The sequence below is a fragment of the Andrena cerasifolii genome, chromosome 7, assembly GCF_050908995.1.
Source record: "Andrena cerasifolii isolate SP2316 chromosome 7, iyAndCera1_principal, whole genome shotgun sequence".
Lineage (NCBI taxonomy): Eukaryota > Metazoa > Arthropoda > Insecta > Hymenoptera > Andrenidae > Andrena > Andrena cerasifolii.
In genome coordinates, this window is record NC_135124.1 from 16,088,409 (window position 1) to 16,113,730 (window position 25,322).

The 25,322-nt window shown below is 44.0% G+C and overlaps 2 protein-coding genes across 2 annotated transcripts; both read right to left on the reverse strand.

Moving 5' to 3' along the window:
• Positions 1-427: 427 nt before the first annotated feature.
• LOC143371278 (uncharacterized) lies at positions 428-25,152 on the reverse strand. Its single transcript, XM_076816244.1, has 28 exons — positions 24,898-25,152; positions 21,733-21,834; positions 21,540-21,672; positions 21,310-21,473; positions 21,086-21,241; positions 20,840-20,968; positions 20,563-20,760; positions 20,191-20,487; positions 19,417-19,614; positions 19,000-19,146; positions 17,696-17,845; positions 17,427-17,567; positions 17,212-17,367; positions 16,838-17,134; positions 16,540-16,723; positions 16,315-16,434; positions 16,153-16,237; positions 16,049-16,066; positions 15,746-15,970; positions 15,533-15,678; positions 15,255-15,463; positions 14,987-15,191; positions 14,699-14,888; positions 14,481-14,619; positions 14,094-14,373; positions 13,865-14,014; positions 2,400-11,001; positions 428-1,439 (listed from the first exon to the last, which is right to left on the reverse strand). The coding sequence occupies exons 1-27, from the start codon at positions 24,937-24,939 to the stop codon at positions 2,414-2,416; spliced, it is 12,849 nt and encodes a 4,282-aa protein (XP_076672359.1). The 5' UTR covers positions 24,940-25,152; the 3' UTR covers positions 428-1,439; positions 2,400-2,413.
• On the reverse strand, positions 11,018-13,700 carry LOC143371311 (uncharacterized). Its single transcript, XM_076816320.1, has 2 exons — positions 13,279-13,700; positions 11,018-13,141 (listed from the first exon to the last, which is right to left on the reverse strand). The coding sequence occupies exon 2, from the start codon at positions 13,034-13,036 to the stop codon at positions 12,020-12,022; it is 1,017 nt and encodes a 338-aa protein (XP_076672435.1). The 5' UTR covers positions 13,037-13,141; positions 13,279-13,700; the 3' UTR covers positions 11,018-12,019.
• Positions 25,153-25,322: the final 170 nt, after the last annotated feature.

A 25,322-nucleotide genomic window follows, 5' to 3' on the forward strand; every position in this document is an offset into this window, starting at 1 on the left:
TGAATCTTCCTAGCTCGTACTGACCTTTATATAATAAGTAATGCATTATCTAATCACCATTCGCTGTGGCTAATGGGCCTTGAAAAAGACATAAAAGCCAAGTTAGTCTCATTCGTTCGAAAGCCGAAGTCACCGGAAAATTTTTGAAGCACCTCCATTTAGAAGCATCGACAAACGTAGAGCTTCATGGATTAAAGGAGGATTGAGTGCCGTTCTTTAGAATCAGAGTTGGGCATTAATTGAATAAATTTTTATTCCGAATAAAAAACGATTCGTTATACTCGAATAATTTAATTTTATTCCAAATTTGTATTCGAAGATTATTCGAATAACGCCCAACTCTGTTTAGAATAGGCACTCCGCGAAGAAAATCCAGTTAATGTTAATGTAACTGTTAACGTAAGAGGCATAGATAAATCTCGTACAATTTACTTTTATATAGATTTATATTTCGATCGATCAAATAAAAACAGATCCTCAGAATAAATTAAGAACATCGTTAAAATCTCGATACAACATATAGCGCGTACAATCGACGACATACATAAAAAAAAAAACGTCGACGATAGAACCGAAGCAACGTTATCTCGTACCGATTTAGATTTCGCATACAAAAAGTGTCTACAACGTTTGCGCGTATGCGTCTTACCTTTAATAGTAAAGAATGTACGCCCTTTTAGTCTGTTCCTTTCCCCCTAATTGTCTTAAACATTACGTGTTTGCATATAAAATTTCCTTCTATTCGATTAATAGTTATATATTCTGTTCTTCTGTGAACACTTGCAACCAATAATGTTAACGAGTAAAACGTTCCTCGATACCAGTGTGTGGAATTGGGTAGAAGTGTTTAGAAGTCTCTGTGTATCGGCGCTCGGAGAGAGCGCGCCCGCGAAGACACGTTATTATAATCGAAGAATTTACAACGCATGCCACGTAATCGCCTAATCGTTATCATACAAGTAGAACACATAAATAGCGGTCGGAGTACAATATTCTCAGAGATGCAACTTAAGAACGACCGCGGGAACGGATCGAGCAGAGCGCCCCGCGGACCCTTTAAATAATTGAATCAAGATCGCTTGGTCTTTAGATATAATATTCGAAACAATCAAGCGTCGTTCATATTTCAATCTCATCTCGATAACAACCTTATATATTAAACATCATAACTATCTTACTTAAGCATAATAAAGTAAACGCTCTTAGAATATGTTGCCACTGAAACAAAGACGAATGCGTTGGTGTCCTGCGTTATGCCCAACGCGGCAAGTACCTCCTTAGTACATTGTTTCCTGTTTGTGTGTATGTGTGTGTTCTTTTTTTCCTTTTTCTTTTTTAATATTATGTTGTACACGTAAAGCATTCCAAGTGGCTCGATAATACATCGTTGCGGCCTTGTGGCTGGTTGCTGCGACGAATTTACCGTGATGGTCTACTATCTGCAATTTGAGCAGTAAGTATTTAACGTCACCTCGCTAGTGATTACAAAGAACATTGGGTGTTTTATGTATGGGTGCTAGATTAATACATTACTAATATTTTTCTAGCTCAATCGGTACCGAGGGCAAAACTGAAACTCAAGTGCAATATCCGGAGTGCGTAACACATTAGGAGAAAAGATCAGCGTGTCCAAAAATGTGTTTTAATCAAGGTACATATTGCGTATCAACGGCTTTTCCATTTCCTTTCATATGCCGATTACTTTCAAGGGGAATTCTGTGTGCTGACAACGCAAATAGATAGTTACAAGCGTACGATACCGTACAAGCGTATGATACCATTATTATACTTTTTATCGCCACAAATAATTAAATATTTATTTTATTAAATAATTAGAATCGTAATTGCGTTACCAAATGGACACTAGTACCCGCTACGGCGCACAGAGTAGATATCGCAGCGAACACCAGTACCCATTATATTCTCAATTTCATCAACATATACTTAATAGGGTGGCCCTTATTTCTACGTGTCGATTTTTTTGTATTTCTTTGCTCTCACCCCCCTAGAGCGGTGTCATTTGATAAAAAAATAGTCCCTGAAAAAGTTTATTGCAATCGGACAACAGGAAAAGGTGCCGACCAGATCTTAAGCTTCTAAAAGTACAGTAATTGTAGAAAATTGAATGCTCCTTTAATAGTATTTGAACAAAATTTCGATAGGGCTTCATATTCAAAGGATTGATGAATTCTAAACTTTAAGACCTGGTCGGCACCATTTCCTGTTGTCCGATTGCGATAATCTTTTTCAGGGACTATTTTTTATGAAATGGAACCATATTAGGGGGTAAGAACAAAATAAATCGCAGGTTGAAAATAAGGCCCACTCTAATAATTAATTCACAAAACTTTCTTCGACTGGTTAACTGACTATTATCGTGCAATCTGTGTAACACATACCTACGAAATTATTCCTATGTACCAGTGGTCGGCGTCGTCCTGATTTTGTCACCCCTGGCGTCGGTCTCCGTGGTCTCGGACCTCTGCTCCAGAGAATTATCCGAGTGGTCGCTACCCCTCTCCTGACCCTCGACGTTTTGCTGTTCCAGCAAAGGCATGTCCAAGGAGTCGGACGAGATGCGCCTAACGTTGCTGGCGTGCTCAGCCATATCCAGCTGTGTCTCCTTCCCGTCCCGAACATTGTTCAACGAGTCGGAGCTCAGCGACGGATAATCCAGAGTGGTCTTCATCTCCAACGAATCGGAGCTCCGGCACAGAGGATGGTGCTTCTTATCCATGTTATCCTCCAACTCGAGGGAGTCTGTGCTCGTCTCCATGATGTTACCCTCCTTCTGTACAGGTACGTCCTTGACCTCCTCTTGCTTCAAGCCGGGTAGCGCTTGCGCGCCGATCTTCTCGGCGTCGGTGATCTCTATCTGCGAGATGTCCTCCGTGGTGTCGTCCTGCCGGTCGAACTTCTCCACGTTCGACTGCGCTATGCGTATGATCTCGTCGATCTCCTTGATCCGCTTCTCGTAGTCGTCCGACCCGGACGTGCTCGGATTGAACGAGCCTGCCGTGCTGGTGTCGACCCTCGTCCGCGGCAGGCCCTCCAATTTGTACTTGTTCTCGGGGCTCTCGTGCTCCAGCAGGTCCTCCTCCTCCCTGGCGCGCAGCTCGATCAGGTGCGCTTCCCTGCAGGCCTTCTCCAGGCCCTCGAAGTCCTTCAACGACGACAACGACACGTCGTCGCCGTGCCCGGATCGGCTGGCCACGTACTTTCTCGGAAGACTGCCGTTGTTCACGGAATCGTGGGACCCGCATTGGAGCTTCTTCGAGTTCTCGGCGGCCACCGCGCTCTCCAGGTTCTCGAACTCCTGCAACGAGCTCAGGGATATATTGTCGTGATCCGCCGGCCTAACGAAGTACTTCTTGCCGGCCAGAATATCGTAGTCGGGGGTACTCCCCAAACTTCCGCGCATACTGCCCACGCTCCCTATGGACTCCTTGTGGCTACCGAGGCTGCCAAATCGGCTGCTGCCAGCCTCGAAGTCGGTGATCTCCTCCTCCTTGATGTCCTCCAGGGGGCCGCGGTCGTACTCGATGTCGTATGCCCGCGGGTCCGCGTGGAACTGCATCTCTATCCACTTCTTGCCACCCTCGTATTGCTCCTCGTCCGAATACGACTGCGAGTACTGGTCATCGTTGGACGCTTGCGGCGGGCTCTCCTCCGACTCGAAGTCGAACAACTCGTTGTTCTTGGATGTCTGGCTCCCGGACACCTGGGAGTCCTCTTTAGGTTCGGTGATCATATTCTCCAGATCTCTGTCGTACTGCTTGCTACTCGCTTGCGGTATGGCGCTGATGCAGATACTCTTGCCTTCCGAGTCGTACTCCTCAGCCTCGCGGCCGACCTCCTCTACCACCACAAAGTCATCGATAATATCCGGCTTGTCGACCATCTCAAAGGAGTCGCTGTCTGGTGAGTGACGGTCGATCTTCTCCTTTCCTATCACCGTGTCCACGGACACGCCCGAGGCCGAGGACGTGGACATGCTTGTCTGCTGCATCATCGACAGCGTCGATGCCTGCGCAGACATCTCGGGACTCTCGCTCAACGCTCCCGCGCACTTCTGCTCCGGAGCATCGGCTTCAGGTATCTGCACCTCTAATTCGGTCTCCGTGTCCTTTTCAGTGGTCTCTAGGGTCTCCGTGTCCTTTTCTGTGGTCTCTAGGGTCTCCGTGTCCTTTTCAGTGGTCTCTAGGGTCTCCGTGTCCTTCTCAGTGGTTTCCATAGGCTCCGTGTCCTTTTCAGTGGTCTCTAGGGTCTCCGTGTCCTTTTCAGTGGTCTCTAGGGTCTCCGTGTCCTTCTCAGTGGTCTCCACAGTCTCCGTGTCCTTTTCAGTGGTCTCAACGGTCTCCGTGTCCTTCTCAGTGGTCTCAGCGATCTCCGTTTCCTTCTCAGTGGTCTCAGCGATCTCTGTGTCCTTCTCGATTGTCTTCGTATCAGACATCTTCTCTTCAGTCGTCTCAGCTTCTGTCGCGGCTTGAACCGAGCTCACCTGAGTGCACACGCTCTGCACACCATCTTCGGTGACCCTCGACGTCATTATGTCCACAGAGTGAAGAGCCCCGGGTGTAACCGTCGAGGTAGACGTAGCAGAATCCACGCCTTTGGCGTCTTCTGGCATCGACTCCTCCAGACCCTCGGCATCGAGGCTAGCGTCGCTGTCGACTACCTGCATGAAGATCATTTCCGACGACCTCTTCATGCGATAAGGTACATGGCTGTCGATCTTGTCCATGGACTCGTCAATCGGCATATCGCTGCCCGAGGAATCCGACTGCTCCGTCTGCTCGTCCTCGAGGTCGCTCTTCAGATTCTCCTCCGATTCTTCCCTCTCAACATCGGCCTCGGAGGCCACCAGCGTCTCAGATAATTCACTGGTGCTGTCGATACTGCCTAGGTGGCCCGAGCTCAATGACGCCAAAGACTTCATGGACTCTCGCGAGCTCATCGTAGTGGCTGCGGTATGGTAGTCTTGGGAAGTCGGCTTAGACGACGTGGAGTGCTCGATTGACATCACCGCTGTCTCGTATTCCGAGGCTGTCCCTGACGGCATCCCACAGGATTGCATGGCCTCCACGTCGGAAGAGCTGGGTCTACTGCCGCTACCGTACTCGTAATCGCAGGATTGATAGTTGCTGCTGTCGCCTGAACTGGAACCAATGTCCGCCTCGCTCTCGGAGGTGACCGCCCTCTTGGACGACCTGCCAGGCTTCTGGCGTCTTCTCAGCACTGGCCGCGGCAAGGCCAGAGAAGAGCTTTCGTCTTTATTGTCTACGTCCGATCCGGACCTGCTGGTGGGCCTGGGGCTCGGACGATCCTCGTCGTCGTCTCTTGTATCTTCGTGGACGGTTATCGCAGTCTCTATGTCAGACATATCGGTTTTGATCACAGGTAGCTCCGTTCTCGGGTGTGGTTGCTCCTCCATGCTACTGGGGGCGGACTCCTCTATGTCCATTCTGCATTCAGTCGTATCTTTCTCCTGAAATTTCGATGATTCGCGCGGCTCTTCCTTCGGCGAGTCGCTGCTCGTGGCTTCCAGGTCGCGTTCGAGGACCTGCTCGCGGGCACGCTCGGGGGATGGCGGTTTGTATAAAAATGGCAAGTCGTTCGGGATGGACTCGGGTTGCAGCATGAACTGAAACTCCGAGGGTGAGTCTTTTATTTGAATGACAGTCTCGCTGTTCTCGTTTAACTCCTCTATTAGATCCTGCTTCGCCGCTTCTAAGGACTCCTGCACCTCGGCGATCTCCTTCTTAACTACCTGGTCTAGAACAGTTATGGCGTACCGTGCGCTTAAATCGACACTAGAGAGATCCTCTTTTTTTATTTTAAAGGCACAAGTGTTGGAAGGAACTGTCGTCGATCTTCCAGGCTTATCGGTCTTCTCCGTCGCTTTCTCTATATGCCTCTTGTAGTCCTCGCCGAACGGTTTCATCTTCGATAGATAACTCTCTGTCCACTCCTTTAACATGTCGTCCACGCGTATCCCTTTATCGGACCCAGTCACTTCTTGAGCTGCTTCCTCCTTCGACGGTTTCGTCGTGTTCTCTAATTTTAGCTCTATGTCTGGTCTAGTAACTGGTTGACTTACTTTCTGCTTATCCTCTACTTTAGACACTTCCTCCCTGGCTTCTTCAGAAGGCTCCTCAGTCTTTGTTTTCTCAGCTACGGCCACGCTAGCTTCCTCTTCTACTTCACGAGACTCCTCCTCCTGCTTCTTCGATTTCTCCTCCTCCTTCTCCTTCTGCGCTTCCACTACCTGTTCACTCAACTCCTGGCGCATGGTCTCCACGTACTCTTTAATGAGCGTTTTCGCGTCGTATTCCCGCTGCAACGTATCCATTAACTCCTGACAACTAATGTCTAATTTGTTCTCTACTAATTCGCTTTCAAAGTCCTGCTCGATAACAGGAATCACCGTGAACTTACTTTTGCTGGCTGATCCAAGACCATCCTCTAGGGCGGCCTCTTTCGTCGACTCTATCACGCTGATGTCCTCCGTGGACTTCGTGCCAGACTCCTGCTCGTGATCCGTGGACCCGTCTTGGGATGACAATCGTTCTTTCTTGCGCATCGACTCGTACGCCTCCAGTTCCTGGTTGAAGATCTGTGACGGCTGTAGCGTCTCTGATATCTCGATCTTCTCCTCGCCGATCATCCAACTGACCGGCTTAATCTCAAGACCGGGGGCCTTTGTCCTTGGAGAGACCAGAGGAGGACTCTCAATCTCGAAACTGTCCGCCCGCTTCGGCACCAATATCTCGTGCTCCTTGTGCGGCGCGCTAGGAATCGAAGGCTCCTGCACCAGAGAGTAATCTACATTTGTGTCTTCCGATACGGTGCTAGGGCTGATAGTTATATCTCGCTCTTCAGCCGCCCTATCAAACGAGTCTGTCTCCGCGCTTTCGCGCAACGATGGGATCCCCCTGCTGGTCTGCTCAGATATCTTCTGCTCGTCGGTCTCCAAGGAAGGCACGTCCACAGAGTCTTGCCTGGATTGGCTCTCCATGCCAGGTTCAAGGATCTCTAATACCCTGGCGCCCGAAACTTCAGACACCATCTTATCCTGAAGAAAGCTCCCGTCGCTGTGAACATCCCTCCGCAATTCCACTTGACTGCTCGACCTGTCCGATCGGATCTTCTCAGATTGAGGGCTCAGGGTTGGCTTTGACATATCTTCCAGGTCGTTTGTGTCGATATCAATGGTCTCCTCGAAGTCTATCTGCTCAGATATGCTACTAGGACTCATGGTGATGTCTCTGTCTTGCAATCTAGCCAGCGAAGACGATAGAAGAAGACTCTCTTCCTTATCGTGCGGAGAAGATTCCTCGTCTTTCGTTATGTCTTCGCTGACGCTTATGCTGTCTCTGGTGGAACCCTTATCATGCAGCTCCTCCGGTATCGATGATCTTAGCCTTGGCGTCTCGGCTAAGCCTTGGTCCACTTTACCTGCATCCGCCTGCTTGCCCGCTGACTTCCTCATTATACTTTGGAATTTACGTGTCAAGTCGTCAGCCAGCTTCTCGTGGTCGGTTTCAGTGCTCTCCCTCATGATCTGCTCCAAATAGCCTTTACTAAGTAGCTCTGCCTTCAGATCCTCAGCTGACTTCGCCTCGAGCTCACTTTCAATTGATTGGATCAATGTTTCTGCTATGGTACGTGCCTCGATCTCTTTAAACTTCTGTCGCTGCTTCTCTTCTAGACTCTCTTCCTCTTGAGGCACCTCCTCTTTCAACAGGTCCTTCTCTTCCGCTGCCTTCTCACTTGGTATAAATTGGATCACATCAAAACTCTCTTTAGTTTCTTTATGGGAGTCACTTTGAGCGAGCGTTTCAATATGATCCGCATCTGTAATAGGTTTAAAGGTCCTTTCTTCTGTTATCTTCTCGTCCATCGCGCTATCCTTAACAGCCTCCTCAGAAATGTCTTTCTTGATTCGAATGGCCACATCTGCGTCGCTCTCCCTTTGAACAGTACTGCCCACTTCATGCGTTGTGGTTCCATCATCGTCCGACAACTTTTTAATCCTTTCTTCCTTCTTCGACTCAGCTCTTGATTCCGATGCAGATGCGTCTATTACTTCCTGAGTGTCCGTCATATTCATGGACAACTTCTGAATGGCGGTTTTGTCTAATTCCTCGTGCTTGCTTGTCTTCTCCTCCAGCGTCTCAGTCGGTGATTCCTTCTTCATTTGCGATTCCGACGACTTCTTCTTTTCTACGCGCTCCGTCTCCTCAAGAGTTACTATCTTGTCCGTACCGCTGAAGATTTCTGAAGACACTACCTCTTTCTTCTCTAACGTACTAGAGCTCTTGTGATCGATCTTTGAAGTAACTGTGGTGAAGTCACTCTTCGCGCTATCCATGCCCTCGAACATCTTGAAAGCTTCTTGGGGATCGGTGAAGGTTTTAGAAAACGTTTGTGTTTCGCTCTTCGTGGTCAGATGTTCTTCTAACTTCGAAGTCACCTCTTCCTTTTTAAAGTGTATATCTTTCTTCCCAGGCTTTTCCGATGCCAGCTTAACGTCAAACACGCGTTTGGGAATTCGAGATTCGAATTCCTTCTTTTTACTCGCCAGAGAAATATCTGACGATTCTGCGCTTGGAACAGCTTCGGGTTTACTTGCAACTTGCTTGGTTTCTGCAGGTGCTTTAGCTTTCGTTTCTTTTGGACTCTTATCTGCCTTTGTCGTTGAGACTGGAATACGAGACTCGAATTCCTTCTTAATATACTTTGTCTCAATTTCTGTTACCGGTTCTTCTTTTGCGATTAAAGTCTCCTCGTCCCGTTTGCTTTCTTCTTTTATTTCCACTTCTTCTTTTGTAGTTACCTCAATGAAAGGTTCAACTTTCTCTAAGCTTTCGAGCCTTGCTTCCTGGCCGACCGATGTCACCTCCTCGCAAACTTCAGCTTCAGCTCTTCTTCCTCCCTCGAGAAACTTTTGTATTTCCTTCTGAACTTCCATAGAAGAAATTGTTTCAGGCATATGCTTCTCAAATATCTCCCTTTCTACTCTGTCTGCGGTAATTTCACTGAACGCTCCTACGCCATCACCTGTTCCTTCTATTTGAACAGACTTTAGCACTTGTTCCTGGACCAACGTACCATCCTTCTGCACTTTGTAAATTATAGTGGTCTCCTCTGTTATAATCTGCTTTCCACTCGATTTTTCCTTAATAACTTCTTCTGTTTTGATCCCTGGCGTTTCAGCTGTTTTTCGCTGCAAGCTGACGCGTGTAGCAGGCTGTGCCACCTCCTCGCGTCTTTCTTTTTCACCATTCACAACTTCTCCTTCTAACTTCGTATCTGTAACAGACTCTTGCGCGTCTCCAGTTTCCTTTGTGACTTCTTGCTTGACCCTTACATCTGTGAGAGATTCTTCTACCCCCCCTATCGTTTCTTCTTTTACTGTTTTTATTAATACAGGTTCTCCCATTTCTATTTCTCTTTTCTGTAAGTCTTTCAATGTTTCTTGCTGCACCCTTCCATCTGCAAGAGATACTTTTACCTCCTTTCTTGTTTCTTCAACGCCCTCCGTCATTTCTTCTTTTATCCTCACTTCTGTGATGGGCCCCTCTACTTTTAACTTTTCTTTCTTTATATCTTCCAGAGTTAATTGTTGTCCACTTATGTCCATAACAGGTTCTTTCACCTCTTCTCGAGCTTTCTCTGCATCTTCTATTATTTCTTCTTTTATATGCACTTCTGCGACAGACTCTTTCATTTCTTCCTGCTCTTTCTTTATATATATTGCTTCTTGCTGTACACTTATGTCTGTAAGAGGCTCCTGCACCTCTTTTGCTACTTTCTGCTCTTTCTTTGCATCTTCTACAGTTTCTTCTCGTGCACTTACGTCTGTACGAGATTGTTGCGCTTCTTCCTGCCTTTCCTTTGTATCTTTTATGTGTTCTATATGCATTTTTTTAAAGGTATCTGATATTTCTAAATGTTGTTCTTGAATAGTATGTGTTACGTCAATTTTTTCTTCTTTAATGTCTGAAACTCTTGATTCAACCGGTTCTTCTTTTATTAATGCAGGACTTTGCTCTATCGTCTTTGTGTCTTCTACTAGTTTAACTGCTCCTTGTGATTTCTCTTCGATAACTTCGACCACCTGGTCTACAGATTCTTTCTTCTTTATTGTAAGTTCGTCGCCAACATCTGCGGTCTTCGCAATCTCCTCAGCATCTCTCTGTAACTTTTCAGGCTCGTCTATTTTCTCCGTTGCAACTTCAAGGGCAGAATACTCTTCTTTCGTTGATTTTGCATATTCCTCCCTTTCCTTGCTCAGCAATTGTTCACTATCTAACACGCGTGTATCACTTACATGTTCCTGCAGCTCCTTGCTCTCATCTTTTTCCTTCTCATCTTCGGAAGACAATTTCTTTAGTTCTTTCGTTTCATCTTCTTTCTTGTCCTTCTTGTGTAGAATAATAACTTCTGTGCTCTCCTCAAATATCGTCTCCTCCATCACCTCGCTCGCAGACTTCTCATCGTCGTCCACCTTCTCCTTGTCACTCAATTTAGTTTTCGTTAGCTTCTCTTTCTTGAGCTTGAGCGAGTCTTGGTGCTGGAACTTAGGCGGAGGATTCGTCATCTCCTTTTGTATCTGCTCCTCGAAGTAATGAGCCTTCTCCGCTACGGAACACTCGGAAATGTCAGGCACGTTCAGATCCTCCAGCGTCTCAGACTTCTCCAGCTGCGGAACGTTCTCTGTGGTGTCCTCTGTGACAATGTTCTGCACGCATTCACTGTCACTTTCATTGTCCGTTAACTGCGACGTCCTTGACACTTCGGACTCTGACCGCTGATAACTCTCCCGCTTCCTCGATATATCTTCCCAGAATTTCCTCTTCTCTGAGTACGTCTGACTCTCGACGACCGGTGACAGATCTTGCTCTTGCCCGACTACTTTACTGGGATAACTAGCATCTACAGATTCTAGGGGAGAAGCCGCTTTTTGCGCAAGGGATTCGTGAATAGTAACAGCATCTAGAACAACCAAGAATTATGCTCACATTACTTTTTATTAGATAGGTACATATGACGCATAAAATACATTGCGTATATTTACAATCTCGTCCATAGGTTCATAAGATTATGCGACCAAACATCTATAACGAACACTTAGAGTTCCTTTCACGAGACCTCTTTCAAACGTTATCAACACAACGTTATCGTAAACTCTATTACTGTACATACAACAATTTGCTTCTAAAAGGAATACAATTTTAGAACGATCAATCATCGAGATATCAACAATACTTCCCAACGTGAAACATGCACGCTACGCGTATAATCGTGATATACGTAATTCTCAATTGCTTTAAAGACTATGAAGAATGCTCTCTCATTTCTTTTTCTCTAATCAATATCCTTAGACATTAGTAGCCTTCAAGCTTTAAAATTAATATCCCATACGGTTGTCTATGATAATGTTGAGGACGGCAGTTCTGTCTGCAAGTATAAGTATAGAAAATTGTGTTAATACCAAGTGACAATGTTAAAGCAAACATTTTCTCATCAACAAATCCTCGTTAAACATGAGTACGCAATCTGTGCTCTCGTGTCGTTTCATCGTTTCTAGATTTCTCGAAGTTAAGTCCCGGCTCGTCAGATTCGTCTACTTCCTACTGTCGACTTCTACTTGTCAACCCTTTCAAAGTTCTAACACAAGCAGCAGAAATTCAATCCAAAGCGTGGTGCAAAAAAGGAAAACAAAAGTTCTCAAAGAAGAAAAAGAGAAACTACTAAATTTACAAAGAAGCGCATGCAGATTTCATTCTCTACCTAAGTTTAGCGTCTGAAAGCCTTTATTTTTACAATTACACATAATTATTTCCCATGAAGTTTTCTTCCGTCGCCTTTTAACCGATCTTTAGTGACTGGGTTCCTCAACCTACAGATTACACTCTGACCAATGTATAGTCCCCTTGTAATTATTTAGGCACATGATCATCGCCATATCTTGCAAATCCATGCCCTTGCCCCCGATATGTTCCAAATTACTCTACTCAATTTGATCAACATCCTCAACATCAGTGTGACAATCGCTAGCCCCCTCTTCGCTAATATCCTTAACCGTTAACATATTTTCCATCTTATTAATATTTCTCATAATAATCTGAGACGCTGTAAGAACGTCCAAGTCTTCGAGTATCTCCTTCTGACTGTAACAGGCTTCCGGTAAGTCCTCCTCATCGGATACGTTCATATCCTCTTCGTCGGTATCGGTGTTAGTCACGACCATAATATCTGGCGTGGTACTACACAACTTGTTCAGTGGGATCTCCTCGCGGTACATTTTATTTCTTATCTCTACGGAAAACGGTCCGTCGCCTTCTTTGGTCATTATAGTCTCTCCGCTATAGTCGTAGAATATATCGGACCTCGGCTCCACATAAATCGTCGTCTGAACTTCGTCGTCACCCTCGAAGTCCTCGAGATCCGTGTCACCTTGGCAAGGGCTCTCAGCGACCTTAAGAGTCTGATTCTCCTTCTGCTCGGCCTCCGTTTCACTCGCATAAATCTCGTCGACGTCTGTGAGATTTTCGACAAAGCTATTGCGCCGAGAGGTGTCCACGTCCGGGGAAAGAAGATTCGAAATTGGATCGAGCTCATTCTCAGCCTCCACGACATCTGGTATCACAGAGATCACTGGCCCTTGCTGAGCGTCCGATGAATGACTCGATACTCGAACATGAGAATTGATCGCCGTCAACTCTCCTTCAGAATCACTGTCAGAGAAATGTAACGACGTGTTATTGATCATCGCATTAAGCTTCCTTCGCGTCGACCTCGCTTTACGCTTCACTTTCGTTCTCGATGGGCTTGGGTTTTCGACAATCACCGACGGCGATTGATTTTTATCCAGACTCGTATTTACCCCTGCCTGTTGAGTAGCTTGCTCTAAGGTATCTGTATCTGGCACGGATTTCTCCGTGCATGATAGATTCTCTTGGTTTGCCTCCAAAGTATTACACACCATCTCCACTTTTCCTTCGCGTCGCTCACTCAACTCCTCCATGACGAAGGAGAACCTTTTCGATCGGTTACTTCTTTTTTTTTTGTTTTAAGATTTAGCGTGCAGATCTTAAGTGCAAATTACTAAAGAACTTAAAAAAACCTGAAACTGAAAATCGAAAGGAAAGTGGAAATTAATGTTTAAGGTGAACAGAAATACAGTGAATGTATGAGACAGATTTTTAATAAACGAAATAAACAGAAAGATGCAAGAATTGTCACTCGGTTTAAATAAAGCAAACTCACGTTTATAGAATCGTGCCAAGACGATACTCAAAAGAAGATAGTGTCTAGAAATAACGTTTCCAGCAGTGGCTCAGAACAAACTAAACAAGTTTGTCACGGCTACCTCGACAGTTTGTTGATACTGTTATATGTATAATTGAATTAAAGAAGCCTTACTGGACGCTTAAGCCGTAAGCAGATTGATTTTCTCCGCTTGTACGGAAATAGAATTACAATGGAATTTCACAACCTTGTTTCCAATTGAACCGTTTCAGAGAGGATACTTCCCCCAACTCGGCAATCAAATTCATCAAACTTACAAATATCAATCACTGCAGTACTCTTCTTATTATTCATTCATTCAATCGCAATATCATGAAATTAGAATTATTAAAGTGATCTGTATCCAACAACTAAAGTATATTTTCTTTTTTGCACCTTCTACTTTGAACGTTCAATTAAAAATAACACTTCGTTCGATACCATTACGAAGAACAAGACATATATATTCAAAGTATTCATGAATATGCTACGAAAGCTCTGTGAAAGTTGGCTTTCTCTCCCGTTACTCGTTAGATTAAAGGAGCTGTAAGTGAAAATGTCATACCTGATCGTTCTTTTCGCAGAGCGTCGCTAATGAATTTCTTTTCGGTGGGTGAAGCGTCCTTAGGTTCGTCGCTTTTCTCTTTCTGCTCCATCTTGTACTTTAACTCATAAGAATCTATTTTCTGATTAATGATATTCGAGTCCTCGTAATCTGCGACAGAGAGATAATAACGTTGTCACGTGCGAATAGGAACATCTTCGTTAGATATGAGAATACTCGAGGTCCTCACCTTTCGATTTCTTCTCGACTTCCGCCTTAGACGTAATTTCTGGAAGAAAGATATTTAATACGCAAATCGGTTGCTGAGGCGGCTCTCCTTTGGCGACCTTCGGCTCTCTCATGAAGAGCATCCTAGCTACAGGATCTAATAACGGATCTTTTACTTTAACATGGAAAGACAAACGGTTCTGACGGAAAGCTCGAAAAGTGAACTTCAACTGTACACCCGACTTAGTCACGGGCACCAGATTTCCACTGAACTCGATGTAAAGATCCTTCCCATCGAGAGCCTGTACGACATAGAACTCCGTTACTTGGGACAGTTTGACATCATCATGCTACGTCGTTTCCAATTAAGTGCAGTTTGGATCGAAATTATACAGTGGACGATATTTACTTCAACGTCGCGGCTTTTCACAATCTCAACGAATTCCTCTTGCTTCTCCAAAGTGTGCATCCCTTCTTTCCCATCTGTCATGCACAATATTCTTAACGTCGCTTCCAGCACGTCCATTCGCTTTGAGTAGATTACAAAGCTACGTAAAAGAGAAGGTATAAATTTTTATCCGCTGGATCATAATAGTAAATCACAGTTAGTTTAATAATAACGCTCACTTTATAATGTACGGTACGTATAAGGATTCCTCGTATAATTCTGTAGCCATTTTTGGGACTGCGCTTATATTTCGACAGTCCATTAACCAAAATCGAGCAGAAACTGTTGTAGTGAACGACACCCTGTCGTTCATAAATGTTAGTGGCGTAGAGCCAGTAACATCCTCCCACTGTGACTCGCTTGTACCACCTGCGTTTGAGATGCAGACAAATAAATATTACCTGTGAGCCTTGTAAAAATTCATATAGAATATATATATATATATAGCAGTTTAATTATCCACTTACCCGCGATACTGCACAAGAGACGTAGCGTTGGTGTGTCACCTCCGTATTGGTTGATCATTCCTTTATTCGCAGCTTGAGGTACTGGTATCGTCAGAGTAATAGGTTTATGAAACTTCCGCCTTCTTGGCTCAATTGTTATCACAGGAGAAACAGCGACACAATTGCCAAGCAATTTTGCTGTAAGCTCTGCAGGAATCACATGAGCCTATAAGGAGCGAAACACATTTCATCAACCGTTCCTGTTTAGAAAGCTTCCGTGATGACTTACCTGCAATCCAACTTTAATCTTCTTTGTCAACGCTCCTGGTGGGAAAACCGCTTGAACGTGATTAGCTACGCTTGATATTAAAATGCCACCCTCGGCGCCGATCACATGGACCTCCTGCTTAATTCTTGTTACTGCGGCAAAGTATTGGGGAAAGTCTGTGGTTATTATGCGAGTGATTCTACCAGAATGAAGGGCACTCATTTGTGGATCTGTGAAACAAGGATGATTAGATTTTTATTATTTATAAAAAGTTTCGGTCTCTCGTGTCTTAAAAGTACCGTGTGGTGTATTTAGCAATGTATCGTCATTATCAACTGAATTGTCATGCTCCTTCCAAGTCTCTCCATTTTCGCTCCTAAGAATGATGATCTCCCTTCCTCTGCCCCGAATTGAGGCAAAGTGCGGTATGTCGATTAAAACAGGCCTAGAATAAAATTTACCATTCGGATGAATAATTTGTCGCTAGAAGTAATTGAGAAAGTAGTACTTACCCTAAGAAAGTTGCGCCGACTGGTCCCATCTCTATGATACGAGTCGCTAAAGCCTCGCCCTCCATTAGAGGAGGAGGATTCGCTACTTTACTGGGCTTTACCAATCTACAGGTGACACGAATTGGCATCGTCGCTCTGCGGGGTGGCACAATGATACGTACTCCGCTGTGTCTACATCCTTTCATAGCACCTCCACGTGCGTCCACTAAGAAGCTTACTAGAAATCTAAGAAAACGAAAGGGGAGCTACAGATTTCCAAAGACAAACAGTATAATCTTGTTATACGTATATAAATATACTTACGATCTGAAATGAAGTCGCCTAAAAATGAAAATGAACTTCTTTTAGTTTATAGCCAATTTTATACAAAATTTATAATCGATAGTCCGTAAATGCTGTTTACGTACCCCAGATTAAATCCATCAGTATCAAAGTTTTCTGCTAGACAGTAATTATTGCTTTGTGTAAACTCTTGTTTCTCTTCTTTTGTAACTGATAAAAAATGACTTTATAACTTACGCGAAACTAATTGTAGTATTCGAAGCTATAGAATAAGTATCTGCGTTTACCTTGCCTATGCACCGGGTCGTCTCTTGTAACATCGATAGGTAGGGAATCATCCCTTAAACTTTTCATTAAGTCTGCCGTAAGGTAGCGATATGGTTGTTCACTGATCAGCGCGTCTGAACCTGGAAGGCAAATATTTCTCCCTTAAATAAATAGCACATTTGCAGAATCTGTTTAGTCCAGCGAAGTGCCTTAATCGAACAATTATGAAAAGCAAATCTGTATACCTCCTTCGTCATCAGAATCAGACATGAAACTTGTTTCTTGTATACTTTCAGGCGCAATAACTTTATACTTTTCTTCCCAGTTCTTATTATCGGGTGTCAATGTATCGTAAGACAATCCTTTCAATACTTCCGTAACAGATATGTACCCCAGTTTCTGAGCTATATTTAATGCAGTTAAACCGTCCTGGAATAATTCGTATACATATCATCTCGTCACACCGTTGACTCATTTTACAACGTTAATACACTCAGGACTTTCTAAGTTATTTAAACTGAAAAATAAGTATAACACGCTTACGCTAGTCCTTGCTTTATGCGAAGCGTTGCCTTCTAACAAAGCGGTGACAATATGGGCATGACCCTGTTGAGCAGCCTGATGAAGCGGAGTATAATTCTGCTGAGTTTTCACATCGATACTCGCGTTATGTTTCAGAAGGAATCGAATCATTGAAAGATTTCCAAAATGCGCGGCTACGTGTATCGGTCGGTATCCGGTTTCAGTCTCACTCTCCACGTTTGCACCGTTCTTCACAAGAATGGAAGCTACCTTAATGAAGTCCTCTTGAGCGCATAGATGTAACGCAGTGAGACCATTCTGAGCAGGGAATGAATGTTAAATTCCATTCGCTGGTAATGTTTTCATTCGTTGCGCTTCGCTGCAAGTTTCTTTACCTTTGATTTGTGATCAGGATCAGCGCCGTGTTCAATTAATAGATTTGTCATATCGTAGTGTCCTTTCTGCGCACTTAGGTGCAATGGTGTAAAGCCCGCTTTAGATTCAGCATTAGCGTTCGCTCCATTTTCCAACAGAGTAGAAGCAATGTCCATCTAAAGATTCGTACGTTAATTAAATTTTAAGGGACCTGAAATATATGTCGAAACTTTACCTGATTTTTACGAGCAGCTATATGTAGAGGGGTATGTCCATTTTGCGAAGCAAGATGAGGAGATGCTCCCTTCTCCAGTAAAAGATTCGCGACATTTGGGTGATCGTAGTGGCAAGCCAGATGTAAAGGAGAAATATCATTCTGAAATATTTTACATTTACTGTATTACAATCAGGGGGCAATTGATAAAATTTATCGCGAGAAATATTTAACAGATATTCGATGAAAAATTTATATAGTAATATTAATATCGATGAATTCACACAAACCTTTCCTTGTGCGTCTAACTTGCTGTCCCGTTGTAAAAGTATCTTCGCAACACTCATATTGCCATACTTAGCCGCTATATGTAAAGGAGTAAAACCGTTTTTGGTCGTAGCCTTAAGAGAAGCATTATTTTCCACAAGAATAGTTGCCACCTGAATATCAAAAATATAAACTCAAATAAAAAGGCATTCAAACCTTGAAAAATGTGTTTTCAAATGTGTACTCTTCATTTGCTAAAACACTTAAAATGATATAATAAACTAACATTAACTAAACATACATAAAGGCTATTTATAATTATCAAGTAAAATCAACCACCGCAGCTCTATAATTTATAATGGAAATGCATAGCTTACCTTCGAACGACTAGAAATACATAATGAGGTTTATGGAAACTACGTTCACAGTTTACATTATGCACAACACAAAAAACAATACACTAAATAAGTTACAATTAACACAAATGAAATTATCTCCTATAGAACGGTACATCTGATAACAGTGTCCTGTAAAACTCACAACGGAAAATCCCAAACCCGGAAATTCAAAAAATTCTGAAACTTCGTGAATATGAAAATTCACTCTAAGGGGGTGTAATTGACCCCTGAAAATCCGATTATTTTCCGACTTTCTGTTATAACTCGTGAATTGTAAGATAATTTTTAACCAAATGATAGATCTAATTAAAAGAAGTAACTTTTGTCTTGAAACTTTTTTTCTATCTCTTACATTTTACGAGTTACAGCACAAAATCGGAAAATAGCCGAATTTTCGGAGGGTTAATTTCACCCCCTTCGAGTGAAGTTGGGCAGCAAACAAAAATTGCATTATAATCAGAAGGAAATCCCCTACATATTCACAAAGTTTCAGAATTTTTTGAATTTTCGGCTTCGGGATCTTCCCTTGTCAGTTTACATACGAGGTGAAACTAAATTTCAGCGCAAATACAATGTTCAGATAAGAATAATAACGAGACGGTACCATTAATTTCTAAAACTGTTACGCCGAATGCATGCAAAGTATAATATCGAAATAAGGCAACGTAAAAAATAATCAATATGACGAAAGATTTTATTAAAATTCAATACATATAAACAACATAAAATATACTGAACATAAACAAAGCTTTATTAACAACATATGAAATGAAACGTTGATGACGAAGGGAAATATGCGATAAGAAAGTAACGAATTCCTGCGATTACAGGACCTACATAAGGTACTCGCGATGCCGCGTCCAAAACAAGTGTAATCTACTCTGCGTGCTGATATAATCCGCGATTTTTGTAATTTCTTTGTACATTACCTCCTCTTGACCTTCCTTCGCAGCGATATGCAACGCTGTATACATATCTTTCGTCGTGGTGTCAACGGCGGCACCATGTTGCAGCAGTAACATAACGATATCAATATTTCCTAATCGTGATGCAATATGAAGCGGTGTTTGTTGCTCCTGCAAATGGTAATACAATTATACTGCAGAATATTATAGCACGCACCGCGGCGAGAGATTAATAATCATTACGGTAGATGTGTGAGATGATATGCATACATTATGATGAACAACAGTAACGTAATATCAACGGCAGATATAGAAAGAAAGCGGAAAATAAGACTGGTTAATGGAATGCATGAAATTTGTTAATAGTAATGAATGCATGAGTGATCATTTACGTGTACACGTATTTATAATTATCGCAAGTATTGTTCACGCATTACTTACCCGTGCACGAGCATCGACTTTAGCCCCATTTCTTAATAAAATTCGAATAATATCTGTTTGATTAGATCTAGCTGCCAGGTGTAGGGGTGTTTCACCCCTAACAGTTGGCACATCAGGATTGGCTTCGTGTTGCAGTAGAAATATCACGATATTCATACATCCCATAAAACTGGCCACATGTAAAGGAGTCAGTCCAGACTGTAAAATATACACAGATGTTCCATTAGAATTCAAAATCTATGACTCCACGATTCTCAAAAGATTGCTTTTTGAGCAGAGGATATATAGAAATGATCATCTGCATTGGTTGTAACAGCATCTATTAACCAGTCTTGTATCAGCTAAAAAAAATCAGTTAACTCCTACAATTTCGATTAAAAAAAAACTCTTTCAAACCCCAAGATCAACTTGGTGTTTTCAAGTGGGAAGCGCATAATGAGACTAATTCAGCCACAGACGGCGTTCAGCACGCTGTGTGGTTGAACTGGCCTAATCGTGCTCTCTTTCCTCTTTCTTCTATCCAAAAGAACTGCATTCTTAAAACATTCCTGACCTTTCCAGCCAAAAAAATTCTTGCTGGTGCTAGATAATATGCTCTCGCGCGTCAAATATCATTCGTATAGTCATTTTTTTTTCATCTCCCCAGACTTCAGAGATAATTACCCTGGTCAGTCTACAGGAATATAATTGAGGAAGGAAATTTTACACTTTGCAAATAAACAGGGTGCGCGGGATATAATCGGCACGAATAAGTAATCCTCTAGTCTCAATTACCTCGGTGGTGGACTCGATCGATGCTCCGTGCTTCAGTAAAAGCTCGACAACTTTTATTCGGTTCTTCTTGCAAGCGATATGCAGCGGCGTGAAGCCATTTAAGGCGCGTGCATTCGGGTCAGCTTTTCGGTCGAGGAGCAGCTTCGCGACCCTAACGTGCCCACAATGCGCTGCCACATGTAGGGACGTTAAATAATCGATCGTGACTTCGTCAACTGGTGCACGATGATACAGCAACACCCTCGCTGCGTCCACATGGTCCCCCTGCGATGCCATGTGCAACGGCGCAAGCCCATTCTGAGAAGCAGGTTCAAGCGATCAGTCTCTTACTGTCCGTTTCTAAAATCCCTTTTAACGCAATGCCTTACGTACTTTCGTTCGTGCACTGATAGGCGCAGAGTGCTCAAGAAGCGTGGTAATTACTTGCTCGTGTCCAGATCTAGCCGCACAGTGAAGCGGCGTTAAACCGTCCCTGGTTTTAGCATCGATTTGCGCAGAATTTTCTAATAATACTTTAACCATGTTGTTTTTACCCCATTTCGCCGCTACGTGCAGCGGGCTTATATTATGCTAAATAAAAGAAACCAGAGATATGAATACGCGACCGCCGAGGATCTCGACGGATATAAACCATGCTCTGTGTAAAAACCTTCGCTAAGTAATTCACATCGGCGCCCCTCTTTATCAATAGCCGCGCTATCTCCTCGTTCCCGTAATGAGCGGCGATGTGCAGGGGTGTGAAGCCGCTCTTCGAGGTAACGTCGGGTTTATGGTCGTTCTAAAAGGAGCAGACAGCAAACATCGTTCGGTAAAAAACTTAACGTACAGTATCACAGTATAGATAGTAACGAACTACAGTGCAGAGAAGAATGCATTTATCTCCGTCATCATTCACCTGTAACAGTAAATCGGCAGCCTTACAATCATCTTTCTTAGCCGCTATGTGCAGCGCTGGGAGCCGGACTTTCCCTTTTGAATCGTTCTCTAAAAGCACACTGACCACCTTGTCGTGCCCTTGCTGCATCGCCACGGCAAGGGGGGTGAAACCGTCCTGAACGATCATCGCGCGTTAAGTGGCATTGCTAAATCGCAAACGGGCCGTGCGTATAGATTACTCACCTCCGTTGCGAGGCTCTGGTTAGCTCCATTACCGAGCAACAACTTGACGACTTGGTCGTGGTTCTCCTGAGCGGCCATGTACAAGGGTGTGAAGCCATTCTGCGACTGAATGTTAACCGCAGCTCCGTACTGGATGAGGATACTGACTATCTCCGATTGACCGGCTGGAATCAAGCGTATGAAATATATTCGTCCGACGTTCATTGCTCGTTGTATAATAAGACACTTACCCAGCGAAGCTATGTGCAACGCGGTGTTCCCTTTTTTCGTAGCCGCATCGACCCTAGCACCCCTCTTCAGCAATTCGGTTACTATCTCGACGTGGCCATCCTTCGACGCTAAATGCAAGGCATTTAAACCATTCTGCAACGCGAAGCATACCATTGGAACACGAACGGGAAGTAGCCAGTGCCGGATACTCACCGAATTAGCTGTGTTAATATCTAAATCGGTGTCGAGGAATTCGATCACTTTTTCCAGGTTCCCGGAACGAGCAGCGCGAAGAAATGCTGTCGTGTCGTCGGCCTGAGAAACAAATTTGGTAATTAAATGCGACTCGGGAATAATGGATAATTAAAGGTGAAAAATTGCAATGGAGTTCTTTAAATACTTGGAAGAAGATTTGTACTTGACGAAGCTCAGTATTAGTTGAAAAGGAGTTCTTTATTTACGCTAATATTTATAATAAATGAATGAATATATATTGCACTAAGCTTTGTTATACTTTACTGCACACCTAGTCTTCGGACTAATCGCATTACTTATAGATTGACCGAAGAGTTTCAGAGAACTGGGTACAGAGAAGACTCGAAATGACGGTTTAAAAGCTGCACAATGTATAGCGCACGATTAAAAGCAGGAGTTCCAAATTAGAAATTCAAGCGATTACGAAATCGTGACCAGCAGTGCCCCATTCTTGACCGCCCGCGTCACCCCCTCGGCATAAATTTGAATTCGAGGAGATACAGCAGGGGTGGAAAAGGTATTTTACAGGTAAGAATTGGATCTTATAATTTATCGTTAGAATTCTCAATCGGGAAGCATAATGCTCGATGCTCCATTTAACGTGCTACTTAGGCATTCGTATCTCTAGAATAATGTTAATATAAAACGGTATTAGTATACATTAGAGTTGAATGCTTGTAAGCTTTACAAAAGCTCCAACAAGGCGTTCTGTTGTAAAACCACCCTCTTCCCGTTCATCTACTCGCAAACGACACGCGACACTATTTTTAGTCCGCATAATAAGCCGTAATTGCGTTACAGCATCGCGAGAGGAGGACATGTCTGACACCTAGATCCAACCGACGCAGTTTGCACGTTACAGTTCACCGTGACCTTCGCCTCATCGTTCTACTTTCTTACCCCCCATATAAATCTGCTTCTTCCCATAAACCTCGACCATCCACCTGCAAGACTCCCCCCCAGAGAAGCCTCCATACACAGCAACCGGCTCGCGTAGCCCTCCACCTTTCCATACCGTGGCACCTTGCTTACAATCATCCCCTTCCCCGACTCCCTTTTCCTCTATCAATAGCCATCAGGCGAGCACCAAAAAAAAAACATCCTCGCTCCCCCGTACAGCCATCATCCCCTTAAAAAAAACAATTTCCCTTAAAAACTAAAGTGCCCGGCTACCTGATCCATCGAACCGTCGCACGGTACGGGGAAGCCACGAAATTCTATCGCCGCGTACACCCCGGCTGAAGTTCACACCCTTCGATCGCTCGGGGGTGGAGAAGGGTACCGGCAACATTCCGGCACTCGCATCGCCGATGGCAGAATTACGCAGGGCCCATACCTGGCTAGTATTGTCCGTGACCATCGTGCCTCTCGCGGATCTAGACGCCCTGTTCTCCTCGATTCTTTCACCTATCCAGCGGCCGCCGGACACGGGAGTTACGCACACTTTTTTTCCCCGGCACGCGCGTCAAATCACCATTCATGCACTCCTGGAGGGTAACGCTGAAGGCAAACAGGAGCATAGGAGCCGCCCCCGTACGCCGGCCAGGGCGCAGAATCGGGCGGCAACGATTACGGGGGAAAAACAGGGGTCGCATCGCGTTGCCCTCCCCCGCCGCCGCCCGCGCCGTTATCGGTGTGCGCGCCACCTGTCCTTGTCCGACGGCCGCCCGGGGGTTGCAGCTCGCCACGGGGCGCGGGCGCGGGCGCACGCGCCCCTATCGAAGCCAGGGGGTAGGCGAGTCCTCTCGCTTCTTTCCTCGGCCGTCTCTGTTTCCCCGCGTCGCGGTCACTACGCGATCCTACGCCACGATTAGCCGGGTTCCGCCATGTGCGAATTATCGGCCGAGCTAGAATCACCGCTGACAACAACCGCTGGCTTGTGCGTACTTACAGGGTGGCGCGCTGCTGAATGGCGTAACCGGACGTCGCGGACGTATTCCGAGCTGCTTTACTAAACGGACACTCTATGTAGGAAGGATCAACAGGAGAAAGTATAATGTTAAGGATAATGTTGAGAAAAGACGTAGCTCTTGTTTTTGGTGGAACTGCGGATATATAAAAGCCAACGTATGAATAATTTTCGGAGTATTAGATGACACTTATTAACTTGCTTTTGGAAGGACTGCTTCGAATGCTCCGCTTCTTTACTATCCGACGAATTTTGGCCAGATTTAAGCGGCTTTCCAGTGGTATTGTAGCGATAGAGGAAGCATCTGAATTATATACAGTCTCTTGGAGCGTCAGGATTTGAAGCATGAGTGTAAGTGGTATTTTTAGATCGTTTGTTTCTCGTGATATTACTTCGCACGATCTCGTCGTGTAGCAAGTTATTTTTAATTTAATATTCTAAATATCGCTGTCCTCCAGAATCGTCATGGTTAGGAGAATTGTTTAATGATAATGTTCCAAGCGAGGTAGGCAGCTCAAACATGTTCAAACATGTAAGGCACGATATCTGGATCGTGGTCGGCTAAAGAGAATCGTAAGGTCCACTGAATAAACGAAGTAATTTATTAGTGTTATTACATTTCATTAAATACACGTTTCGAGTAAAGGCGAACCGCGTAACTGTTTCTGAGATATGAAGGTCGTTCGTGATGCTCTGAATGAAATTATGCGCGTTTAGTTAATAGAACGTTGTAGCTAGGTCCTCAACAATGAGAAGTCTGTTTTGATTAAGAAACTAACAATATGTTAGTCGTGTGGATTGTCTAAAAATAGTTATGAACTTCTTGGACACTGGAGTATCGCCAATATCGCGACATAAATACTATAACACGAAGCATCAATGGTTGCTTTACCTTATATTGTTTAGCACCTTTGTGGAAAGCACGGTCATATGTGTAGTTTTATGCAAAAACATGGATATTTCGGACAACACTATGCTCGCAGCTTAGAGTTCATTAAAAACCATGCGTCAGCGATTAATTATTCCATTAGGCCAGCTTCCCCGCAGTATTTTTGTTTAGGAAACTGAAGAAACACATTCAGCTTATTGTGGCGTCAAACGTGGGAAAGAAATGTCCAAAATTCCAGATATGTTGCGGGTATATTTAAGCTCAAACCGCGAGTCATATAACACAGTCTATGGTAGATGTTATTTGCACACATTTTTCGTTTTACCTTCAACCTAATGATCGGCGGAAATGCTTCCTCTGTCGTCATTCTTAAATAATAAACTGTGTATTTCGTTTGACAGACTTTACGTGTACGTACATTTTCTACGCCCCATGCTGAAAACGTAAGCCACAGGGGATATTTATAGCATTCTGTTTTATTCTCATGAACAGCTTTGCGGTGCGTCTGCTTCGGTGATCTGTATATACATATGTTTATTTAACTTAATGGGACTGTTTAACAGTCCGTTTAATCATCTGTTTACCATGATGGTTGTCTGTAGCAAAAGCTGTTATTAATCGAGCTGCAAAAATTTTACACTATATTTGATGAATACAGTCTTCCTCGGATTATTGAAATGCTTTTTACTACCCACCCCACAGTTTTGCTTCCTCGCTCCGATCGAGGGCCTGCGGTCCCGGGCAGGCCGC